We start from the raw sequence: 26,786 nt of genomic DNA on the forward strand, positions 1-26,786 counted from the left end.
ATTAAAAATCTTTAATCAAATAAAATATCTAATTTAAGTGTTGTAATTGGTTTAGCGATTAGGTTAACAATTTTTCCATATTAAGTAGATAAAACCTCACAATTAAAATGAGAGGTGGGTCTGTGATTGATGAAAGAAAGCTAATTTTTATCAGGGTCACAATGCTAATGAGTTACTTTCTACGATAAATTGGTACATAAACACGAAATTACCTTGAAAACGAATAGAGATTATGTTAATTGAATATTTTCAGTGGTATAGGAAAAAATGATTATTATCTGTAGGTATTGTACCTAACGAATGAATATTTGATGAAAATTGATGATCAAAATCAAAATTTCATTATCCAATAACAAATTACATTGTTTCAGCAGATATACTATAACCTAAGTTATGTTATGGTTTTAACCTATTTAAATTTATTAGTATTTACTAGATTGTGTATAAGGGGGGATTTTTCGCATATATAACATACTAGCAGACCCAGCGAACTTCGGTCCGCCGTAATATCTCGCGACGTATTTTGCAAATACAGAAATGTTTTATTCGCAATAGTGCGAAAGAAGAATAACAGTTTTACACATTTGGCAGTATCAAAGTTTGGCTACGCATCTCCTCAGATCGAAATTCAGTTATAGACACGATTTCGTCGAAAATGATGAGTAGTTTTGTCAACAGCAGACACCACATGCTGTCTGCATTCGTAAAATGAATTCGTAAATTAATTTATTGTTATTCGATAACTTATCCGATAATTTATTACTTATTCTGCTATTCGGAACGGAGAAGAATCCACCAAAAAGAGACACCTCACATCGGTCCAGCCGATCTTGAGTTATAAGTGGTGTAAGTAAGTTTCTCATGTAAAAAAAATAAAAATTTTATTTACATGAGAAACTTATTACTTAGAATATTAATGTATAGAGCGAGATACACGTCGCCATAAGCCGTCTTAATTTTAGTCAACTGTGTTCATTCTAACATGAATCTTTGCTGCCTTTTTGAATTTATCAAACACTCCAATATTGCGAATTTGAGATGGTAATAGATTAAATAATGGCAGACCCTCATACCTAATAGATTTCTTCAAATAATTTGTACGTGGCTAAATCGAATTTGTTTTATATATTAAGATTACCATCGCCATATGACTGTTAATTTACAATGTCAGGTTCAAAATATGTTAATTGCATACTTACTCGTGCTATCATGATTTAGTCTACGCTAAACATTCGCGTGTTAAAGGAATAAGTTATTTTGAGAAGTAAGTTGTTTTGCGTGAAAACCGTGAACCAAAACGAAGGTCATGCGTGGAAGCCGGCGATGTTGCCTTTAATGTTACAAGTTACGTTATTAAATTAATACAATTTTTCATAGGATAATTAGCTTAGTTATTACGTTATGTAATGGTATTATTGAATGTCATTGTCTGTGGTAGTTGCAAGGCAATCTTGCATCCACTTAGCTGTAGATAGTTATATAAACTACTATCTCTACAATTTTTATATTTTATTATACATACAAATGGTATGTAACTAGTAGTATTGTGACACTTTCAATTCTGGAAAACCTCATGAGTATGGTTTGTATGGCCATTATATGATGCATTTTAATTTTAGTATGTCTTATTGATTACTGTTGATTTAGTATATTATACTGACAATGTACATTGTCAAATTCTTCTGTCGATCAAGTAGAGTCATATTGATAGAAAAGAAAATCTAATCTCTTTTTATTTGATATATTTAGAATATTAAAAAAAAGCATGTTTTATTTTCCTGCTAAAGCAATGAATTAACTTTTTAATAGACATGACTTCGTCCTAATCTTGCACAGATGACTAATAACGAAATTAAAATTTGCTAAAAGCATTATAAGAGCAAATAAAGCTTTTAAAAGTCCTTTGAAAATAAGCGACCGCATTCAGGGCCTTGCATGAAAGCACGCTAGGCTTAACCCAAGTTTCACTTAGGTGCTTATTGCTATTAATTATTCGTGAGCGAGTGCACGTAAAAATTATCCTTGGATTTTCTGCTGCAGTGATTTGTGGCTCTGGTAGATTTGTTGAAATTTCGAAATTCAAATAAAATTATTCGATATACTCTTATATTTTATGAACAATGAAATCTATAGATACATGGATGGTGCGAACAGGGGCTAACTTCACGGAATGGTTTGAGACCCATTATGTAATCTTTGACCTTGTTCCAGGGGGTTAACTCACAACTGGGTACAAAACTTCAATAATAAAATTTCGAATCCAATTTCGTTGTAGTTGATGGTGAGGTAGAAAACCTGAAGTCGTGTAGGTATCACTAGGAAATTGCGGAGTACCGCTGATTGGTTCGCAGAATTTCTAGTCATAGACACGCGAAATTTATAGTGCTGTGCAATAACAAAATATATCATAGGTTTGGTTTAAATTACTTACCAACGAAATAAATAACTTCTTAATTTTAATTACTAAATGGAGAAAGTATTTAAATAAATGCTTTAAAAGACAGATAGGATAGGATTTAATAAGGCAATAGATTGAAACATTTCCTTAGAGACTACGAGTACACTATTGTAAGAGTATTATCTTAAAATGGTGCATGAGGTATGCAGAACCTTTTTACAGATTCGTTTTTATTTAAACTATCATATCAAATGGGTAAGGATTAAGAGTAGAACAGAGATAATCAATAAGGACATAAGAATTTCAGTACGTAACTTATAATAATAATTTATCGCATAATTACTCGTTTTGACAATCAAGAAACGTATCGTATAAATTGACGAAACGATTTTTGTATCGTCAAATCACGTACAAATTTAAGTGGCTAAAAAGGTTGCAAAAAATTAACAGGATTTTGTTGGGTTGATTGACCGGCATCTTGGAATTGCTTTTATTGTAATGAAAAATGTGGTAGGTACCTAGGCTAGCGTTTCGAATCATATTTTAATATACAACCTTTGTGGCTGGTGGTTAGTTGTTATCGTACGTAGTCTGTGACGACTTAATAAATGTTAGTAGGCTTCATCTATATGAAACATTGAGCTTTGTATAATGTAATTTGACATCATAAGAGCAAATATTCAATTCTTTTCGCCAACTTCGATTTTGTTTCCTTGGAGTAGAGACTCTTGGACCGTGGGGTTCAAGTGAACAAGCGCTAATTAATAAATTAGGTTTGTACTGGTAGATGGTAATGAACTATTGATGAACCCTGACCTGGTGATTTTCTCGCTCAACGAATAAGTATTGCAATATAGCGAGGAAATGCTGCCAGTGGTAAGGATACACTGCCACACGGACCAAATATTTTAAATATGTATTTATTTTCCTTTTTATTTATTTATTTCATTTATTTATTAAGTCTACAACAACATATTACGAAATCTACTGATAACTTTATAAAATCTTCTATCTAATATGTACGACAATATATTCATAAGTTTTGCTAAAAATAGGAATTAAAAAAATACAATTAAAAACATAAACAAGATAAGACAATTACACAATAAAATAAAATAAAATGACCAAGAATGTTGGTACTTAAAGTAGAGAAAAAAAATCATCAGCAAAACAGCGAATTAGGTTTGAGAAAGGCACCCTTCCTTTAATAATTTATATATTACTATGTAGGTTAAGAAAATTGTAAATACTGTATAGTTCATTGTTATGTTTTATTTCGTATAAACGAATTAAAAATGAAACATTTATTTAAAAACTAAAGACTTTCTTTTTCATTAAACTAAAACTGTTAAATGTGGGGCTAAACGTTAATTAATGTGACCCATGGGTATAATATAAAACAATGACACGAAATGTGGACCACGTAATTATAATAATAACAATTTTATTACTATATATATGATAGTTTCCATGATCATAAACAAAACCTGCTGTTATCATTAAAGGGTTCCATTGACACTTTGTAAATTAATTTCAGAAATTGTATGACAAAGACTTCATATTAATGAATGAAAATATTTGGTATTTAAATAAAAATTTATATTATTAATCAGTGATTTGAGACGAAAATCTTAAGGACAGCTCGTTATGGACTCAAATTAAAACTTGCAAAGACATCTTCTATAGAACATTTTAAACTAACTTTAAAATATATTTATCTGGGACAGAACTACACAGTTTTGCACTAAAGAATATCTGCAAATCTGTGGCAAATATTTTGAACCTGAATTCATTATTTATAAATAATACAAAGACCTGTCAAATATATAAATGACCTAGAAATCTTAATATATATGCCTGTATTATGCAATATAAGGTCTATTTTCTGTGTGCAGTGTTAGCAAACATTTATACGATGTTCGTGTGGTACATAAATGTTTTCATTTACAATCCGGTAACGTGATGTTATAAGTATAAGAGTTAGTACATAATACAGTGAAAATCAGCAATGTTTATATTTATATGATTATATAACGTTTGCCCGACTATTTCGAATCCCAACAATTTTTACAAATAAGAGAGGAGAGTGGTCGAAAAGAGAGTGCTTGATATACAATAATTATGGCTATAGTAGTAGTTGTAGCATAATTGATATGATGACTTTTCTACAATACAAGTAAGCTTAAACTGAAGTAATGTTCATTAACAGTATTACTGTTCTATTATATCCGTTTTCCCTCCACTAGTTTTTGTTACTCAAAAGGTTTAGTTCTAGGCGTCTTGTTCCTATTGAACGCAATATAAACACCAAAAATCGAAATGCGTAAAAAAATTAGCGAATACGACTTATTCACCCCGCCTTTGTTCTTAATAAAATACAAATATTAAATGAATTAAATACTGCTATTAGCTGTGACAGAAAATAACCATTATACTGGTAAAGGAACTTTCAGATTGGTTCTGGAATTAGAATTGGAAGTTCCAGTGTACAGATAAACTCAAAGTTCAAAGTAATTTCGAGACATCTTTGTGAAGATTCTATACAAAAGTTCATCAGCTCTCGATTAACAGTTACGCTAAGAACAATTACGGTCAGACTTCGGTTGATAACCAAATGACGTATCCGTTCAATTAGAGCGTCTTTCTTTTCATTTCCTTTGATCACGATGACCTACTTGGAAAAGCTAAAATATCATGTTCCAGATTCGTATAACGGTTTGGTTTTTTGGATATTTCACCTAATATCAGAGGATTAGTCACGCACTAGGAATTTGAAGTTTTTGATTCGGGTCTCAAAAACAAAAAGCGAATTTGGAAGGCAAGGTTATCACGCGAAGATTGAAAAGACTACCTGAGTGGAATACGAAATGAATATCAAAACAGTGTAAAAAGTAAATATTATTCTATGTATTTAAGCAAAGTTAACATTCTGTTATCGCTTGAGTTTAGACTCCTTTAAAAAACGTACCATAAACCAGCTAAGATAACAATTGAATTTTTTAAATATTTTCATGTCACAGTACAAATAAATAAACGATAAAAATTCTTTAACTATCAGTATAGAAGTATACGTAGGAATTTAAAATATTCATATTTTTTGTCAATTGTCACAATGTCATATTGGGTACTTGCGGATTTTCTTATGTTAAGATATGTTTGACCTTTGTATAGCGACATGTACGCGGAATTGTATGCAAAATACTAAAAATGTATTATATTATATATTGACAGTTTCTTTGTTATAAATCTTATATCTTTAAACGAGCAATTCTTATCAATATATAATTGGAATCTCGGAATCGGCTCCAACGATTTTATAAAATTTATATACAGGGGGGGTTTCGGGGGCGATAAATCGATCTAGCTAGGAATCATTTTCTAGAAAATGTCATTTTATTTGTGTTTTATCAACTTAAACATAGAATTGCTCGTTTACAGATGTCAGTCAAATAAAAACTTAAATATGAATATAATTATCGTTATTCGAAAATTATATTCATAGTTCATCATTTTATTCGTATGTAATTCGTACTCAAATATATAATTTTCAAAAAACACAATTTATAAAAAAAAAATACCGAGCAAATCGGTCATCCAGGTACTATTCAATAACCGAAGGATTTGGATCGTACTTAAGCTGTTCTCAAAGTTGGAGAACTCCGGATTTAAATCAAAAGGGTTATCATGCTGAGATATATAAATCATTACTCGTTTAGATATTAAATTGTACGGGTTAAGGTACTAATGCCTCATTAGCTGTTTAATATCAATTTTTTAACAATATTACGTAATTTCTTCCCACCTATATTAGTATTATTAAATACGGAGAGACCGGATATTATTACCGTGGAAATGAGATCAAACCTTTGTTATATCACTATTAATTATGCATTCATAAGTTGCATCTTTAATAATTTAACATTGGGACAAAAGCGGAACTGGCTTTCCGAGGTAAATGTCCTACCAACTTCCGCTGGGTAGAAACTATATATTTTAGTCTAAACATATTTTAAAACGTATAAGTGCTATTAAGTTGAGGCGAAATGGCCAAATTTGATATAGATGTGAGCAGGCATGTTTAGAAAATATACAATGAAGAAAGAAAAAACTCGTAAAATTTTATTATTATTAGGTTTTTAGGCAAAAATATGATCTACCATTTTATATTAGGATTATAGGTCTTTGTATAAACACGACTGCATCAGTTTAAATATTCTTTCATTTAGTAGGCGAAAGAGAAAAGTGCATAAAACGTTTCGTATTTCAACTAAACAAAAGCTAGACAGCTCAGCAATAATTCATAGCGTGTCAAGATCTTTCTAAAGAACTTGCACATAGCTATTAGTCAGTGTTTTCATCTCGTATTGAAACAATAGAGTATCATTTTCATTATACAGTGACTAAATTAGACTTACTGCAGCGATTTTCCAGAATTATACATTTCCGTGTTATGTTGTAAACTGTAAAGATTTCTTGATACCGATTCGATTCAGGTAAAAGCTTGATTTTGTAACGGAAGTATTACAGTAACATAAACAGTATAATAACGCGGTAAACATAAGTAAGAAAAATGAGCCATTGTCGGCGAGTATTCAAAATTAAAATTCTTTTGCTATTTAGAATCTTGTTAAGCCAACTCATCACATTTTATGAATAGGCCTAATTGGAATAGGTCAACGTACGTAATGACAACAAAATATGTATGACATTTGACAGGCCATGAAAACGCATTAATATGACCCACTTTTCTATTTTCAGAATTTGTTATTAATAAAATATTGTACGGGAATACGCCTTGATGGAAAATATTGAGCATACTTATCAATTTTAAATGCGCCGCCAATTAGGCTACGTCTACGCTTTTTAATTAGGTTCGGTGCACAATGGAATAATTAATGAGCTCAATATATCGTGTGAAAAGGTTATCACGTAAAACGTCGCCATATTTTGTGATTTGACACTGATTTTATAACGAGAAAATATCTGTGTATTTTGAACCTACAATTGAAAACTTAGGTTCTCAAAGTATAAGTAAACACTTAGTACACTTCGTAGACTTTGTAAGAACCAACTCGAGTTATTATCCATAATAAAGGCCGACTTCAAGCCATTGTTAAAGGAACTTGGTCAAAGTATGCGGGAACAACGACCTGGCGGTATTCAGATAATACACCATAATGGCCATTCATACCTAAAGCATAACATTAACCCAATTCCAATATAAAGAATTTACAAGAATGAGGATTCGACCGTCCGCCTTGGATTAAATTTTACCAAACGGAACAGATCATTCTTTTTAAATACTTATGCTATATATATCTATCTATGTGTGTATATATATAACTCTATTTAAACTAATAAATGTTCTGGAAGTCACAGCAAGCACTTAGCAAATTCACTATTTACGCAAAAACTATCTTTCTTTAAGTATCTCTTTCGGACTTATAGAGCTTTACAGAATTTGAAACTATCAAAGATTTCCTACTGCCGTTTCACAACTGAGCGTTTTTCACGACAATTTTTGCCGCACACCACCGCTTTGTGGAACCAGCTGCCCACTGAAGTATTTCCGAACCAATTCGACTTAGGGGCCTTCAAGAAAAGAGCGTCCCGATTATTAAAAGGCCGGTAAGCCGCGAGCCCTCTGGCATTGAGAGTGTCCAAAGGCGGTGGTATCTCCTGACAGTTTGCCCCCTGTTCTATAAAAAAAATCTCATCGCAAAACATTTATATAGTAACAGATGCTTAATGGTTAACGACAGCAGAGACATTACCCTAATCATAATTTGTTATATCAGTCCAGAAGACTGCAGTGCGATTGTGTCAACAAATTAATAAATTACTTCAAGAATGTGTCTCGAATATAACCCTCGTAAAATGTAAAAGGTAAACTTATCAAATGACGACTTTGTCAACACGTTCCCGGGAAAGTTTGCTCAGACTACATGTTGGGGTCCGTCGGCTCCAAAGATATTACGACGCAGCCTTGTTTACTCGATATTCGAGAAAATTTCCGAGATAAAAACACAATCAAGGATTTAAAAAACTCAGAATATATTCTATCTACAAAATATTGCCTTTATGCTCTCTGTAGATGTGTCTTTTACACTGTTATTCAATATACAAAACCATTTATTCATTTAGGTAACAAAATCTACCCTTGTCAATATAATATAACGTCAATAAAGAAATATTTTTTAATATGTATATTAAATACTAATTGTTTCTAATTTTACATTTACTGCCAGTTCCCAATCAAAGGTGTGGAACGGACGATAGAACTGGCAATAAACTCTACGCCGCTCTTTTTAATCACCAATTTTTTGGTTTTACACAATATTTGCGCGAAACTACACACCTTTGTGCGAATATAATATATTTTATAATTGTGATTTGTACAGTAATCTGTAAACATCTTTCTCATATATTTATCTGTAATAAGCATATCTAATGCATCTGACAACTTGACGATCTGAGGAGTTTCTTGACATCCGTTACAATCAAGTAACAGGGAATATTGAAGCCAATGAATCTGTGATTTATGGAATGTGATCCTATATTGTTTCTTTATTTTATTTCACCAAATAACAAGCCCCGATTCGATGTATAAAATAGACTAATATGCAATCCGATGAGATATATTTAAGACACTTTATATAACCTTCCATTATGATGTCTTGAAGAAAAGAAAATGGCTTATTTAAGCAGAGTATTTAACGCAGTAGTAATTAGGTTAATCTTTGATATTGTGCAAGACTTTTCACAAGGCATTAAAGTCAAAAACAATTGGGTGAAAGAGTAACATCACGCCAACTTTCATGTCTATCGGTTGATTTGTTTACAAATATTGTAAAATACTAAAAATTGTTGTTTAAAAAATGAGAAGAAGCTCTTCTATATCTTGAACATACACACCATGCGTTTGTAAATAGGTAGTTCATTTATTTTATACGTGATTTTATTTTCATTGTTCCTTAGACGGTTTTACATTGAAATCAGTTTCATCACAATGTTTTTGTTTGATTACGCAAAATGTAAAATCGAATAGTTTTCACTAAAAGAGACACGCGCGTTGTGTAAAACGATACATTTAATAAGTTTTGTATGTAATATTTTGTAATAGAATTAGCAACTACGTTACTTTAAACATCAATTAACATTCGGCTTAACGTTTAATTATTACAACTCCATTTTTAATATTTAAATTAGTATAAAAAATAATACTCATGAATAAACTATTTAGATGAAGAGATATTTCAAATATAATACGTATGAAATTAACACCAAGAACGATTTATCAAAGCTTCAAAGCTTGGTTCAAAACATTCAATTACAGCGGCTTAGGATATACTTTCTAATCAGTATTCATAACTGGTGTTCTTACCAAACCGGTTGACCCTTCATGCCGACTCTACGATCCAGAGACAGGAGAGCCCGCAAGTGCATCGCACTTCAACGCACACACGCGTTTTTATTCAACCCGGTCATATTTATCACTGCACAAGTATTTAAATTCTTCAACACAAAGAAATTTCGACACGATCACTTGCGGCGCTGAGCGACGCGCGACTGCCGCGTCTGCTCAGCTCAAAATACGTCGGCATCCGATGTGAGCGCGCCCTAAATACTCGACAATCGATTTCAGATTTTATAACAAGTAAATAGAGTCTATGTTTAGATGTGGACAGTGCTATATTCTTAGCAAGTGCAAGAGATAGAAAGTAGACGTGGATGCTGCAGAGCGTATACGTAATGCGGTCAGTGTCGCAGTTCGTGAACAGATTAAATAAACATAATGACTCTTCCGGAGTGTTTTTATGCTTTAAACATAGCGTATGTAAAAAGATGTAGGTCTAATAATAATAATGATGTAATGAATTTTAATATAATATCATAGATTTAAAAATATTGTCATATTATGTTATCGTAAATTAAATATCACTTATCTTATGCCTCGTTTTACCGTAATGCACAAGTTTACTTAATATTCTTGAACTCATAACATTTAAAGTTCCTGCCAGGTCTCTACGCTCACACAGAACTTTTAACTTTCCGACTCCCAGAACCAACATTGGGTTTCGCGAGCCTCTTCACAGGATGTGTTCTTCTTTAGATTCTATCAAAAACATCGACCCTTTTTCGAACTACTCTACTGCTTTATTTAAAAAAAAAAAAAAAAAACTGTCCTAACTCTTCCATGTATATGTGTCGTTGTCATGTTTTGTTTTGTTTGTATCATATAGTTATATTAGTGAAACCTATTGTGTATACATCCAATGTGCTTATTTTATGTTTTATTTTAACTTTATTTTTATAGTAAAGATGTATCTGTTTTGTTTCCAAATAAATAAATAATTAAATAAATAAATGCGAAACCGTAAAAAAGATAGATAGTTTGCAGACATTATTTTTAATGGTTTAGTAGATGTTAACGAACGGCTTTAGCGGAAATGGTATGCTCTATGCGTCGGAGCAATCCTAGAGCATGATTACAACGAACCTAGTTGCCTGAAGAGAGATGATAACTTTAATAAAAACGATCAGAAAAACCAAAGACAATTGACGAATACATAAACGTTTCTCCGTAATTACGTTAATTAACGGTTGATCATTAAAATGCGTTAAAAATTAATCTTCATGTGTTTCAAATGTAAAAATAATTGGCTTTTTAAAAGCGCTCTTGTATTTTAAGCTACAAATAGGCAATTAGTGGAAAGACCTGCGACAGGTGCAAGTGTGGGATATGAATATTTATACGTTATTTTACTGCCGTATCTGATAGATTCTTTCTTTTATCATGAGATGTAATTCGTGCCTGTATATTCGGTTCAGTCGGTCAGTGCTGGATTAACCATGTACCAAGAGCAGTAAATGCTACGGGCCCCGCAGATTTAGGGGCCCCGCACTCCAAGATACCCGTAATAAAAAATATTAAGTAATTCATATTGCAGCGTGCTGTATCTTGCTGCACTTCTACTCAAAAATCTAAAACTATTTGTCCCGTTAAACCGTAAAAATAAGTAGGTATTTACAAACTTATTACCGTAATGTTCTAGTTTAATTATAATCGATATATTTAGACTAGCATCTATACCACGTCTACCTTTCAAGCGACCAGATTTTGTTTTGTTGAAGAATGACTTAATCATCTTGTGGAAAGTCAAAATTCATTTATTCATATAGGTATCATAATGTACACTTATCTTCGTCAAAAAAAAGAAATTTTAAATGAATCTAATTTTACATTCAATTGCACTATATTTTACAATATAGATATTAATTCCAAAAATATTTATTTGTTTTATTTTTGCTATAGGCCCCGCGTTGGCTTAATCCGGCACTGATTATAAAATAACAATCTACTTTCTTCTACTCATTCTGGCCAATTTATTTGCCGTGAAATATATATTTTCGTATTTATACTCCGATAAACAATTGTCCTTTTGTGTTTATCGCTTAAACTCTTGGTCCTGGCCCGAAATTTATGTTTCAGTTTCTAGATTATTTGTTTTCTCAATCAGCATCATGTGACTCAAAAATAACGTAACATGAAATTCCGCAGCCAAAAATTGGCAACATTTTCTTTTCTTATTGTGTCACTCATGTTTACTACGCCATGACTTATAATGCAGTACGGGTTTGAATCTCACGACAAAAATTTTCTACGTCTCAAGATTTGCATCATCATGTTCTAGAGAAAACAGTATAAACCTTAATAAATTAAACTTTTGTGCCTGAGTTACATTAGCAGTGTTTAGAGATCATATTATAATTCTAAACAAGCGCTGGTTTTCAAATTTTAATTAAATAAAAAATAACACAGCTGTTAAAGGGTGAAAGCGTACCTTAGTTTCGCAATTTAATCATTTTATATTAAAAATATTAAGAGAAATACAATATTCAGATAATTTTCATGAGAAAGCGGTGAAAGGTGTCTGGCAGGATCGAAGTTTGAGAAAAGCTGTCTCTCCTTGTCCCTTAGGAAATATACGCGATAGACGAGTATATCTACTCTATTACTATTGTTGCTAGTAAACTACGTTAATGCAGATATGCTTCAACCTGGCTTTGAAACTTACTGGAGAATAAAAATAGATAAAAATCATGATTTTAATTATATAAAGACCTTTTTCCTTCTCAAAATGGCTCTTCACTGGTGGTAACATTAGTGCCAGTCACGGCTAGCGCACAGCGAACCAATTTGATGACTTCATATTGTGGCCTATTTTGTATACAATAAAAACAACGTTATCTCACAAACTTTAGCAGCGCTGTTGTAAACTACACAAAATATATTTTAAATCGAGACGGTTGAGCTGCCCAATGAAAGATTATATTGTTTTGGTGCAGAGCTGTAGAGTGAGGCTAGGGTCCAGAACGTTTGAATGCCCATTGTAGTCAGTTTTTAAAATTGTGAGCCTGAAAAAATATTCTCGGGACCTGTTAATAAGCTCTAAATATGAAAGTGAGGGCTTATGAGCGAATATTATCGATTAATGAAGCAAGAAACTTCTGTATCAGCGATGGAAAAAAAATTACCGTCACATATTTCCGTTACGCATCATATTTTTATTGTCCCTGCCACGGTTGATTAGAAGAGATTATAAGCCATTAATAACAAAATTATATAATAAAGATAACAATAATAGTAATTTCTATTACTATTTATTTATTTTATTTATTTATTTATTTACACTGCGTTGCTAAAGAAATACAAATAACACAGTATATATAAATTACAAGGGATGCAACGGGCGGCCTTATCGCTAACAAGCGATCTCTTCCAGGCAACCCTAGTAAGAATAGAAATAAATAAAGAAAAATGATGGGTGCAAGAAGTGCAGAAGTTATATAAAAAACAAAATAAATTTATATTAAAATATAGATCCTTAATCTATTAGTAACTATATATATTATAATAACTAACTAAAACTAATCTTACAAATTCAAGAAAATAGAGAATTTACAAAACGAACAGGAGATTCAAGAATTACACAGGTCACGATTGATCAGGATAGGATAAGGTTAGGAAATATTTGTATAGAAGGGTTTTAAAAGACGATAGGACGACTATTTATGAAATTCAATAATAGTTTTAGTAGTAATAAGGTTAAATCAAATAATTGTATTATCTGTATATACAGAGACACAGCATTTAACCAATTTCTGTAAAGTTGCATATAGTAGATCATTCTTCGAAAATAAGGTCATTATGAAGTTTCATTTCTTACGTGTGTACACATTTAAAAAAAAAATCTGATACTTCGCTAATTCTACCTTACCGTTGATTACATAGGCCATATTAATTTTATAGATAGCTTAATAAATAAATGTGCATCCCTGTGAAGACGAAATCACTATATCGTACTAAATTATGTTGAAAAGTATGACTGGACATTGACGATAACCAGCATTCGTGATTTTCAGAGACCACGCCTTCATTTCACTAAACACAAAATTCTGTTTAGTGAATGAACTATAAACATCCGTGTTACTTCCAAAAGAAACTGATCATCATGATAATTGATTGTTGCTTCTACAAAGTGGAGCAAAAATAAATATTAACGCGTTTTGGACGAGTGAACTACTTTGATTCTATGATGTAAAGATGTATTATAATTTAGTACTTATAAAGATAAAAATAGGTTTAATGAACACTTTTCAGAATCCGTATCAAGCTGATTTCGTAATATTGTCTTTTATTAACATAACTTTTACACATTTAAAGAAAACACACACACACACTAAACCATACATCTTTTAGTCGAAACCAACTCCGGGGAAATATTTACAGATAATACAACAGTTTCTACAGCTGTGATACTTTTTTGACATTCAACATCTTTTGTGGTCACCGTGACCACGCACGCTGTAAAGCACGCGAAACGTCGGATAAATTTAAAATTATGCTTAAATAATTATAAGTTAAAATAATAGCTTCAATCCGTTAAAAAAGTATTTTCTTTAACAGCTGATTTCGTTTAATGAGTCCATCTCAATTCGTCCACCTCTGGTTCATAGAAACAAACATTTAGAATTAAAAAAAAGGGCTAAGTAGAATCAAGAAAATTAACACTTGGCAAGTAAAGCGTCTGATATTCTTGACTTGTTTTATTAATAATTTAAAATTTATTTTCAATTGAAAAATTATTTCAACAACAATGCATCCTTAGTGCATCAAAGTAGATGAGTTAGTAGAATTTAAAAATCTACCCGAAGCAGAGATAGTATGCTCCGCGACGGCCCAAGCCGAGGTTCGAGTCTTACAGGAGACGCCCTTGCGGCTTGCGGGAACCCCACCCATTCAGGCTGAGCTAAGCTCGCCAAACAGCCAGTGCTGAGCTGTAAAGGCCCTTAAGGCCAACAGCGAGATTCCATTAAAAAAAAATTGTATGATTCATTTATATTCTAATAGCGTGCCCAGTATCACGTGTTTTGTCCCATAGAGGCAGGTGGCACGTGTTATAAATCTAAGAATACATTTTGTTCTAAATTTGTATCTTCGATAAAGTTGCTGATGAATTCGTTCCGTATAGACTTGTATTTTCCACCTATTTGTGCCTTTATTTACTAAATTTCTTATCCTGCTTTTTTGATATTTTTTTTCATATTAAAAAATTTAATTGTTCACTTAAGGAACTTAAATGTTAGATTTTAGGAAGAACTTACTATGAATTTCTTGAAATTAAATTAAATGAAAAACAGAAATTATTATTCAATTAACACCTAAAATTCGCAATATTGGTGCGTTTGACAAAATCCAAAAAGGCATTAAAGATGCATGTTGAAGAGTGAACATAGTAGACTAAAGTTTTGATGGCTAATGGCGACGTGTATCTCGCTCGTATATACATATTAAGTTTCTCATGTTAATAAAATATTTTATCTGCAATGAGGAATAAAGTTCTTTAAACATTAAACAGATATTTAAATTTCAAATTTTTTAAATAAATTTTCGAGGTGCTTAGCAATGGAATTGGCCCCCTGACCATTTGAACCAGAATTGATCATGAATTTACCTCTGTCATGTAACCTTAGCAACTAGATATTATTTGTATTTGTATTACAAGACTGCAATGTTAATGTCGATGAAAACACTTAAGTCGATATGTTAGGTATATCCTCCTCTTGAAGGGAGATAAATTCTCATTAAAATTTGCTGAATTAATAAGTTATAATGGAGGATAAGGTTTTCATTACAGCTTCTGCAGCCTTTGATCAAAATAAAAAGTTTTTAATGAGGGTCCTCAATACGCTAAATACAATTGTGGATCCTCGAGATTATTTACGTAAAACGTTCGCTTTAATTGGGTCACAAGGGTTTTTTCTGTATATACTGTGATGAACTGTTTACACATTTCTTTGCAGCTTTAATGTCGAAGGCAAGGGAGTGTGCGTATTGCGTTTGGCAGTCTGGTTTTGTAATTTGATTTTTTATTTATTTATAAACTCTTAGGTGTCGTAATAATGTTATATGTTTTGTAGATTAAAGTGAATACACCAAATGAACCAAATAGTTGAACTCTTTTGAGCCTTTAATGTTTGAAGGTTTTTTAAATCGCTTTGTTATACTGTTTTCATATAGATTAATTTATCTGTCCAATTTAGTAATTATAAAAGTGGTTGAAAATTAACCTAGGTATCTTTATACAAGTCTAGGCCAGAAATGCGTTAAAAGCCTTTAACTATCCAACCGATTTTGAAGAAACTTGAACTATTCCCCTATTCCAAAGTTGAAACAAATCTTTAAAAATGCTTATACGAATTTGAGCACAGGCTCTAAGAAGCTTACTCAAATATTAACAGCTGAGTCACTCTCATAGCTGTGATAAGTTCTATAAAAATATAACTGAATCAGTGTTTTGACGTAAATTTGGTGGACTTTTGAATTGAGGACATCTGACTAATTTGGGATATAATGTAAAATATAAAATTGTAATACACACCCAAGTCACCGTAACGTAACATAATACATAATTTTTTTATTTTATTCATGGGATATATAAGCCTATCAGGCAGATTTGTGTCCAATCATAATATATAAGCGGCAGGGCAGTGACCAATCTCCCCTTTCTTAAAAAGAAACTTTATTTACTTAACCTAAGACTGGTGGGCTTGGCGTCTTGACGGGTCCGGGCATCGACTACTCTGGAAATATCCTCATGATATTTATGGGCGTGTCGAAGCACGCTGGCTGGCGGGACCCACGTCACCTTATTCACGTTACTGACATATTTGACAGTTCTATAGCAGAATTTTTCCAGGTTCCTTGCTTATGACGGATAACCCTCAAACCAGTCTCGAGCTCCAGATGGCATCTCTATAGAATTTTTGGACATAGTTCACAGACAGTATTTACCCTGCAGTTTATTGTAGATCTAAGTTTGATTCATGGTGGAAAATATTATAGCATGAAGATGGATTGTATATTATTAAGGTTTAAATAAGGATTATTCTTAAGATCTTCATCAAGACCGTTGACAGTATTAAAATCCCTAGTTTGATGATATAGAAATATTTGTACTTTTTTATTTAGCTTTGTAGATGCATGTATAGTAGATATTTGTAGATATATGTATACGCCATACATCTATACATCTAATTCAATCAAATAATTTCATGATTTCGATTCAAATTTAGCACTTACAAATTCAATGCAGTTACATTATTCGTAGAATATCTTTGCAGTTCAATAAACTCTTGTGTTCGTGCTTGCCAAATAAATATATGGTAAAAAATTGACTTAACAATATCTTTGAAAGCATGACTTTCAAATAACTTTAATATTAACTAAAACATAGCTCATAATTAAATAAATTTATGTATATGTTGTTCCATTTTTGGATAATTATAGCGTAAGTCCCACACGTGAATATACGACATAATTAACGCATATTATTAGTACAATTCTGATTTGAGATATGAAAGGCGAATGACCTCTGCCCCATGTGAGTTGCTATTAATACGCGGTATGATTGTGACGTAAATATCTTCCTTTTATGTAAGCATTAACGCTTAGTTCAGCGATTTATAATCCTAGAATCGTGGGTTCAATTCTGGTTGAGCACCAATATATTTTTCTGTGTGTCCAACTAATAGTCGTTCGTACGGTAAATCCAGTCATATAATCAATAAAAGCGTTGTATCATCGTGATACAAATTTTCTTAATCATATTTATCCTATAAAATTGTTTGTCTAACAATTTGAAACTAAAGCACAATTAACATTTGTAAAGTAATGTAAATTATAATATTAAAAACTAGATAATAAAAACAAAATTCAATTGTATACTGAACAAAAAGATTGTTCAGCTTCAAATGAGATCTGAAGCCTGACATTGTAGAATATGCTAATCCTTTAACATATTATATTGTACTAGAAATATCCCGCGGTTCCATTCGCGTAGATACCAATCTCCTGGTAGTGGAAAGTCCACTAAGTCGGACTATTGATACATTTTTGCTATCATAAAAGTTTTATTTTACTTAGTTTTACACACTTACATTCATAATTAATCATTAAATTTAGTAAAATCTGTTTATTGATTACGAACGAATACATTTCAATCTAATACATTTTTAAATTCGAAACATCATTTACGTAGAATGTCCCAAATTAATAAATTCTTATTTCTGGTAGGTAATGATTTTTGTAATCAGTCCAGGAAGTTTAGCTTGATTATTATAAATTGATAAAAATTAAAACAAATATTCAAAATGCATAGTTATGCAACAAAGTTTTATTCTATACAGAAGATATTTATATAGAACTTCCCTACACAAAACATTTAACGTAGTTTTGTTTGCAGAAAACCAATATCATGTTTTGCAGAAAAACAATATCATGTTTTGGAGTTCCGACTGGGGATAGGCTAACATAAAGGCCCATGGTAAAACATTATTTTTGTAGATATTGTACGTTCGTTCGTTACACCATATTGTACGTTCCATAATACTGTACAAATTTTTTTGTTCTATAATCAATGGTTATCACAACACACGCAATAACAGCTTTTAGCAGCTTTCTAATCGTAAAATTATTTTTAACACCAGACTAGTAGTTTTTGTAAAAACATTACATGCAAAATCATAAATGTTTGCTCTTTATAATATAATAGGTAGATGAAGTTTATTATAAACATTTTTTATTTTTCTGTTTCCTTAGTTCCCACGTTAGGTCACCTAATCAATAGACTTATTACTGAATTATAGGAAGTCCTTTTACATCAAACTGGTTTATACTAGAATAATTCTTTGTATTGCGGGTTAGAAATATAATTATATCATCACTGTGGTTTTGTTATTTAATATACCCTTTTAAATAACATTATTTATCTTTATGGGTATGATGATAAGATTTCCGCATGTCGCGAAACACGTAACATGAAGTTTGATTTTATTTTATATGTAATTCTCAAAAGGCCGGCAACGCACTCACGAGCCCTTTGGTATTGAGAGTGTCCGTGTGCAGCGGTATTACTTAACATCAGATGAGCCTACTGCCCGATTGCCCTTGTTATATAAAGAAAAAAACATGCGTCCTTTTGTATCAATATAAGTGCCGGAATAGTTCTCGTATAAAATGGCTTGACGAGAAAAAATCATAATTATAATTATTGTTAAATCGTACAGTCAAGCTTGGGATATATAGGTAAGGTATAACTAACCAAAATTGTAACAATGATTGCATAAATTTATTTAATTCAGAGCTATATGATTGTTAATATTAAACTTTGGAAAGTCATACTTTAACTGTCGAAGTGGTCGCAAATTATATTTAACGCGATCTTGTAAAAATAATTGTTTCGGAATGTGATGGATTTATAATCAAATAGTCACAGGAATACAGGATACACCGTCCTTCAAGAATTCGTATCGATTCTTAAAAGTCCAACAACGCATTCGCGAAAGTTCCGCCATTGTGAGAGATGATAGGCGGCGCTTATCTGGTGAGCCTAGCCCTCAGTTCTGAGTAAACAAAAACAACGATCTTTAAGTAATCTATAAAAGCCTGTGGTAAACATGGTAAACATAAAAACCTTTTAGATGAAATATTTCCACATTTTCTTACTTTTCCTATACGATACCTGTGGAAAATGCAAGCTTTTCAGTAGAAAGTGCTCTTTGCGTCTATTTTTAGATTCAATCTAAATGAAGGTTTATATGAAGGAAAAATGTTAAAAGAAACCGACTTTTATATAAATAATGTTTCTACAATTTAAATAATATATTTTAGTTATTACATTTAAAGGTTTATTGTTAGTTAGTATTATTGTTTAGAATTGACTTCTGTTTGACATCCTGACTGACTATGGCGTCTATTTAAATTTATTATATTTAATGATATTTTAAAGATTTATATTCGCGTGATTTTTTAAAAGTTTTATAAAACTTTGCAATTAAATACCAGCGCTACAATATCGTTTATAATATTAATTTACTTTATTATAATATTAAATTTTTTATAGAAGAACACTGAACATGAAGTAATGTTTTCACTTAATACATGAGCATGTACGAAAGGCCGCACAACGTTGTATTAAAGGACTCTGTGGTTTATGGAATCGCTATAAATAGTCAGTCAGCCCTGAAATACATATAATATAATGTTAATTAAATAGGCTGAACTTTCAGTGTAGGCATAGACTTGTACATTCAAGTGGTTCAACATTATGTGGCTTTATAAACTTATCTATAAAGGTAGCTGGAAGGTTCTTTTGTTAAAAAACCTAATATATATTTTTGTTCATTTGTGACTACATAAGGCTCATGATGAGGCTGCAATTTGAGGTTGTTTAATTTTAGCTGGTGTTATAATAAAGTTAGGGTATCGTATATTGCTGATCATAATTATTTTTCAAGAGATAATTATTTAAATTGGGGTGATTTGTAATTAGATTATTATATTTGTTAGATTAAAGGGGTCGTCAACTTTCTATTTATTACATATTTCGATTTCAGAAACTTGCTTCTACGAACTTAGTTAATAATTTAAAGTAAATTAAAATTGTATTTTTTAAGTCGACGCATGATAAAACAATGCAGGAAAACTAAAAAAAATATGATTTCACATTTTTTGGTGAAGTGCCAGGATTTCGTGAAATCACGGAAACCAAAATTGTCTTCTCAGAAGTAAAAGCGATCTTCAAGATTGTACTACAGTGTAATTTGTAGAAATAAATATTGTGTTTTCAGAATTGTGAATAAATAATATATGTGTTTATATTTGAAAAAATAATAAAATGTTTGGTTAAAAGTACAAATATGATTCATATTAAACATGTTTTTTATTGCATTACTCGAGAAAAGTCACGTCGAGGTTGAATTAGCGCGAATAAAACATATTAGTAATTAACATATCCATATTAAGAAGGACATCGGTCGAAACATATCTTAATATATATATTTCTTGTGTGCGTGTGTATGTGACTGAACTCCTCCTAAACGACTGGACCGATTTTTTTTGTGTGTATTCAAGGGGATCTGGGAATGGTTTAGATTCACAATTTGGTCCGCTGGACAATGTTTTTTTAAATTAATTTTCAATTTATTAGTTGTTGTTGATTTTGGAATGTTTTACATTGGATCCGACAGACGGCGCTACCATCGCAGTGTCAAATTTTAAATAATATTTGAATTTGAATTTTTAGTCTGTCCCGACAGCGCTGCGATCAAATTAAAAAAAAGTTTTGTTATCATTGTGTTATTGTAGACCATGTGCTGGATCGTTAGATATTGTCATAACATTTGAATAATAATTTTCATCAAAATGGTCCAGAATGTTTTAGCTTATTAAAAAAAGTTTGCAATTTTTAAATTAAAGACGTGTAGACAGGACAACGTCTGTCGGATCCGCTAGTATATTAATAAAATTTTAACCCAGGATTCGAACTTCCTTTTCCCACAGTATATAAAATAATATCCGTAATATCTGTCAGTAAACTGCGTAGAAAAGGGGGGTACTATACCTGGTCCTGTTGCTCTAACCTTTTTGTATTTCTAGTTCTTGTTCAAGCGGTTCTGAAGCAGTTCATACAATCAGTTAATCAGTTCAATTACAACTTAAGTTCCCAGCAAAAGATTGATGCAAGTTTTATGTTTCTCAACTAAAAATACGTGCTTTCTGGCAATTTGACTCCTTTTATATCGGGAAAGGAATATAAAGTGACATTTGTGTACAGATTTTGAGACTTCGGTAACATGTTTTATGTATCTGGGTGATATCGAGTAGGTAGGTATGAATCATAATTTTCTATCTTCCAATTACTAATTTAACGTAGGCAATTTGGATTTGTACCAAATCAGGAATAATTAATCTTATACGTCAATCTGTTTTAAACGATAGATATGGTTTTGTTTAAAAAGTGTTCTTTTCAGTAGTACCGACTTCTAGTCTAGACTCTAGAAGAGCCTTCTAATGAGCGACGCTAATTATTTATATTCACTATTCAGAAGTCTAAAATATAACTGTGATCATATTGGCCCAGATATAGGGTTTTATTCCGGAGAAAAACTACTCTTTCTATGGAATTCAAAAAAATAATCTCCTAAGAAGAAAAGTGTGCGAGTGAATTGTGCGTACCAGAATATTTAATTAGTATATCAATTGTATTACTTTATCTGCTATAATTATAAAAACCAACATACACACACGCTGCGACACTTTAATTACTAAAAAGCCTTAAGACTAACAGACATTAGATAACACTCTAATATTATGTTATTTGTTTATCTTAGAAGTCATTGAACGATTCATGCTATACAAAGGTCAATTTGATAATAATAGCGCGAGGAATATACATTGTATTTGCTACATATTACAAATCTTACAACAAACATTTTAATACTTTGACTCACGTTATTGTATGTAGACAGTAAGAGCGCGTAGATTGTCCGCACATTTGATATTAAATCCTGTTCTAAAGACAGAATGCTTTCATTTAGTTCTAAATACAGCCACAGAGCGTCGTTGAAGTTGTACATACAATTTGTTATTATTCTGCGAGCACTATATATATGATGGTATGTTTCTTAGTAACACTGATCTAGTCGTATTTACTCTCGTTTTTACTAAGTGCTCACACAATTTGACAAAAACTTTACAACTTTACAAAACCTTTAAATTCTATAATGTCAAAATTTTCAGTAGCATTAGGATTTAAATGCTAGTTTGGAACGGTAGTTTTACAACCGCTTAAAACTAAGACAAGCAGTAAAACTAAGAAATGAATAAAAAACTGCCTTAAAAACGCTGTTGTGGAACGACGGACGTCAAATCACGGGTACAGTTTCGTATTCTGCCTGGACGTCCGATGATCAAACTCAGCTGCATGATTCAACTCACCTTACAGATGTCAACACAACAACATCACATGTACTATGCGTATATAAATGACATTTACGAAACTAATTTGGGAAAATGTTTCACCGTAAACATTGTTAAACACAACATTAGAGTTAGGAATAAATATTAAACCTTTACACACATTTCTCTTGAATCTCTTTGCAATTAATCCTAGTGCAGTTCTTTAGTATTATGACATTAAGGGAATTGCACTAATGGAAAGCTCGTGATAAATACGCAGTAACTTTCTCTTTAAGTTGTGTATCAGGAAACTAGAATTCAATTAACGTTATGTAAGTATTACGAGTTGCCTTCGAATAAATAATACATTTATAAACAAATTTGATTAGCACAGATTTTATAAATTATGAGGTTATCTATGTGCCAAATCAAGAGCGTAAGATTTTGGCACTCTGAAACAGCTGAAATTTACTAAATTAGGAAACTATAAATACATATTATGTACCACTAGTTATGTAGCCAAATCATGTAAACATTTAAGTAGTATTCAAAAAAATTATATAAAAGTGGCAATATTTTGTTTGGAAATAGACAGAAACCCATGCATCGTTCGAATCAAATTTGTGTACTAACTATACAAAATCTATGGGAAGTCAATAGTTTTGAACTTTTACTTTATTATACAACTAATACTAATTGATATCGCCACCCGTGGACACTCTCAATGCCAGAGGGTATACGCTGCCGGCCCTATAAGAAGCTAAGACGAATTGGAGCGCGGCGAAAACTGCCTTTAATAACGCCCGTATACGCAAACTAAGGTACAGTGGGTTTAAATCGTGAATGAATGATGATCCAAAATTTAAGATTAGAAACTCGTAAAATGCATAGAAATCTTGCACGTAGTACAAGCTCGTAGCTCCCAAAATACGAATATTGATTGTCGTAGCGTAGTAGCCGTGACCTGAACTCGGCAGCTACCTTTTGGCAGGTCTCCAGAATCCGGGGCTTAAAATTGCCCCTCAGCAGGCTGTCACAACGACGGTGGACGATATAAGTCAATACTTTAGCGTCGTCGACCAGGAATGTCAATATGGTTTGATTCTTGCCAAATATGTAAATACTTAAATTCGCTTTGTATTACAAAATAGGTTAAATGAACACGTAAAAGATCTTGGTAATATTTCTAACGTTTTTATTTCTTAAAATTGTCAGCTGATAATAATGATTTAAAAATTATATAATTATTTAATTTATATTTGTTTGTTTGTTATGTACAAAAGGTGTTTCAATGTTTGTGTGAATGCAGTTACAGAACGCTGCAAAGCTAAATTTTTCCTAATGAAATTGCTGCAAACTCGACAGCGTTAAATTCTTTTTTAAAATTATGACATTTCTTCGGAAAAAGGCATAAAGGAGCTTCCTTTTTGTATGTCTTTTTCTCGTTGTTATGTTTTGAGATAATCTCTAAACCAACACATACCCAACCCTACCGTACAAAGTTACCTTCTTATCAACACGTGAATGATATTATTGCAGTATCATTAATTGCTATTATCTAGGTGAGTGTCGCATTGATAAGGCTTCTGATACAGTATTCGTTCCGCATTACCTTGGCTCTAATTGTAATCTTTTTCATATAGTCAAGATTGATTTTTGAAATTGAATTTTTGGCTAAATTTCTTATATACGTTTTTATACACAAATATTTGGCGAATATGCGCCAAATATTTGTGTATAAAAACGTATTATTAATAAATATATATATAACCGAAAAACTATTATGCATATTATTATCACGACGTCAACAGAATTTGTTGATAAGAGGTAGGTTATTGAAGTAGTTAAATCGTTTTTAGAGAAATATAATGGAATGAATGAAATACACTTACGCATTTATTTATTTATCAGGAAACATAACACTTTAGAGAAGTATTTAATTCATTCTACATATACAAACATGTACACCAGACGGAAATGTCATGTTGACAATATAATATTTGGAAAATCACACATAAGAAGACGAGAAAAATTCATATAATTATAAAAATATGGCTTATAAATCTTATTATTGACTGCTTGTAATACAAAATACTAAATTTATTGATGACAAAACTGTTGCATAAATGCAAGACACGGCTGTAGGTACACTTAGTGCATTAAGACGATTTAGTTCTGATAAATAAAGCGCTGTATCAGTTCGTCATGCAACGGATTCTTTTGTCTCACCTTTGTGTCGCTATTATTGTATTATGTTATTATATATTTTCATAATATCATAAAGGTGACCGATAAATTCCACATATCTTGTCAAGTGTGTTTTTTCTCATTGTGTAATTTATTGTAAATGCCTATATAATTTTAAAAATCAATTGTGTCCAAGTTAATAATTATTATCAGAAATAAAAGAACTTCTGCGATGACGCAATAATCTGATATTCAGTTTTGAATTAGACCCTTGTCTTTGACTTTGCGCTGGCCTTTTTGGTGACATAAGGCACCTTTTTGCGATAAAAATACGCGATTAAAAACCTGAAGCGTCGTTCGACAAAGGCATTACACACGATGCATTTATAATCTGTATTACTTAGCACATTACAAATTAATATTTATCATATTTTAAATTAACAAATTACAATATAAGTTTCTACTATTGTTAATAATAATTGAATGCACATGCTTATTTATCGAAATATGAAATATTTTGTTTATCGCTTCATGGATAGCAATGTACTTGTTGACAAAGAAACGTGTAATGGACTTTGAGAGGAGTATTTCTACTAACTGATACGTGTTCCATTTACCTAAATATGATAACAGTGATAATTACTGTTTATTTCTCTAATTAATATGTTTTACATAGTAGGTACATACATTTTACATACATGTTAATTGTAATAGATCTACATAAGCTATTCAATATATGTGTAATTCATAAATTAAATATTACTACTAATTATATTTGGTTAGGCGTTTAGGATATTAGACGTAGGATCGATTAGAATCTTTTTTTTATTACTTAAAATAGTAAGAGAAAGAGTAGAATCTCTTCTTTGAACTCACCCAATTTCCCGTATGTCCAAGGAATTATTTGACGAGCGCGGTACCAGTGGCCGATAACTGGATCTAGTCATGTTTACCACTTAGCAGGTTCCCCTCATCAGAATAACGGCACCTTCTCTCATGGATAATAGCTATTTATGGCACGTCACGTACAATTGATCACGACACGCCTGACACACAACGATACGTACTAACAACTGCCTAGTATTGTTTCGCGATGTTTATTCACTTGATAAGCTATCTATTGAGTATCAACGAGGTACGAGTTTATTGCAATGCATTTATAGATAAATAAAACGCCGAAAACGGCTTGTAAAATTATTTACGTGAGCGTTGTGAATGGTTCGATCAATAAAATTAAGCTTGGGGTGAAAGCTCGTCCCCACACGTTGGGCCGGTTTGCGAATTCAATTTGTTTGCACGCCATCTTTGATACAAATGCGGTACTAAGTAAGTGGTACCTGTGAGAGGTACTAAATTATGTAGTAGAGAACTCTACAAGAAGATATGGATTGTTATACGCCTATGCAATTAAAAATGTCTCAAGTGGTTGTTCACTTTTATTCATTTTTACCTCTTTTGAATTGTTATAGAGAGATAACGGCATTGTTACCTATTTAACAAATACTAAAATACAATTATCATGTTTGATAACTTATATGATAATTATGTGTCGCAATGTATAAGGTGTAAGAAGAATTGTCTACATAAAATAAAGTATTTTGTAGCAGCTGAAAAAGTCATAAAATTTATCTGTTAGCAAATAAATGTGCTGTCATCAGCTTTTATTATCTCTAAGTATTTATTTTTTAATGAATGTTTTTAGTACGGATTAAAGTAATTTAGCTTCTCCAAGACATCTTTTAATGGATTTATAAACATAGCCTTTATTTGAATTTTATTCATTTAATTACGCGGACGGATTACACAATTCAATTTACGTACAACTAGCTGAACAAACATTTTAAACAGTAATATTTAAGAAACACAAACACTCTTGTGTTTTTCCCAATTTAACTT

At 31.5% G+C, this 26,786-nt stretch overlaps 1 protein-coding gene across 2 annotated transcripts in view; it reads right to left on the reverse strand.

Moving 5' to 3' along the window:
• Positions 1-26,090, reverse strand: part of LOC110995163 — a 48,357-nt gene extending 22,267 nt beyond the window's left edge. Inside the window, exon 1 of one of the 2 annotated variants that reach the window (XM_022262186.2) lies at positions 25,767-26,090. In XM_022262186.2, coding sequence (XP_022117878.1) covers positions 25,767-25,837 — 71 coding nt within the window. In that variant the 5' untranslated portion in view covers positions 25,838-26,090. Of the gene's footprint in view, positions 1-9,782; positions 9,974-25,766 lie in introns of those variants that run through there. The other variant, XM_022262187.2, reaches the window with a different exon arrangement.
• Between the last annotated feature and the right edge of the window lie 696 nt (positions 26,091-26,786).

Source organism: Pieris rapae, chromosome 2, assembly GCF_905147795.1.
Source record: "Pieris rapae chromosome 2, ilPieRapa1.1, whole genome shotgun sequence".
In the NCBI taxonomy this organism is placed as follows: Eukaryota; Metazoa; Arthropoda; class Insecta; order Lepidoptera; family Pieridae; genus Pieris; species Pieris rapae.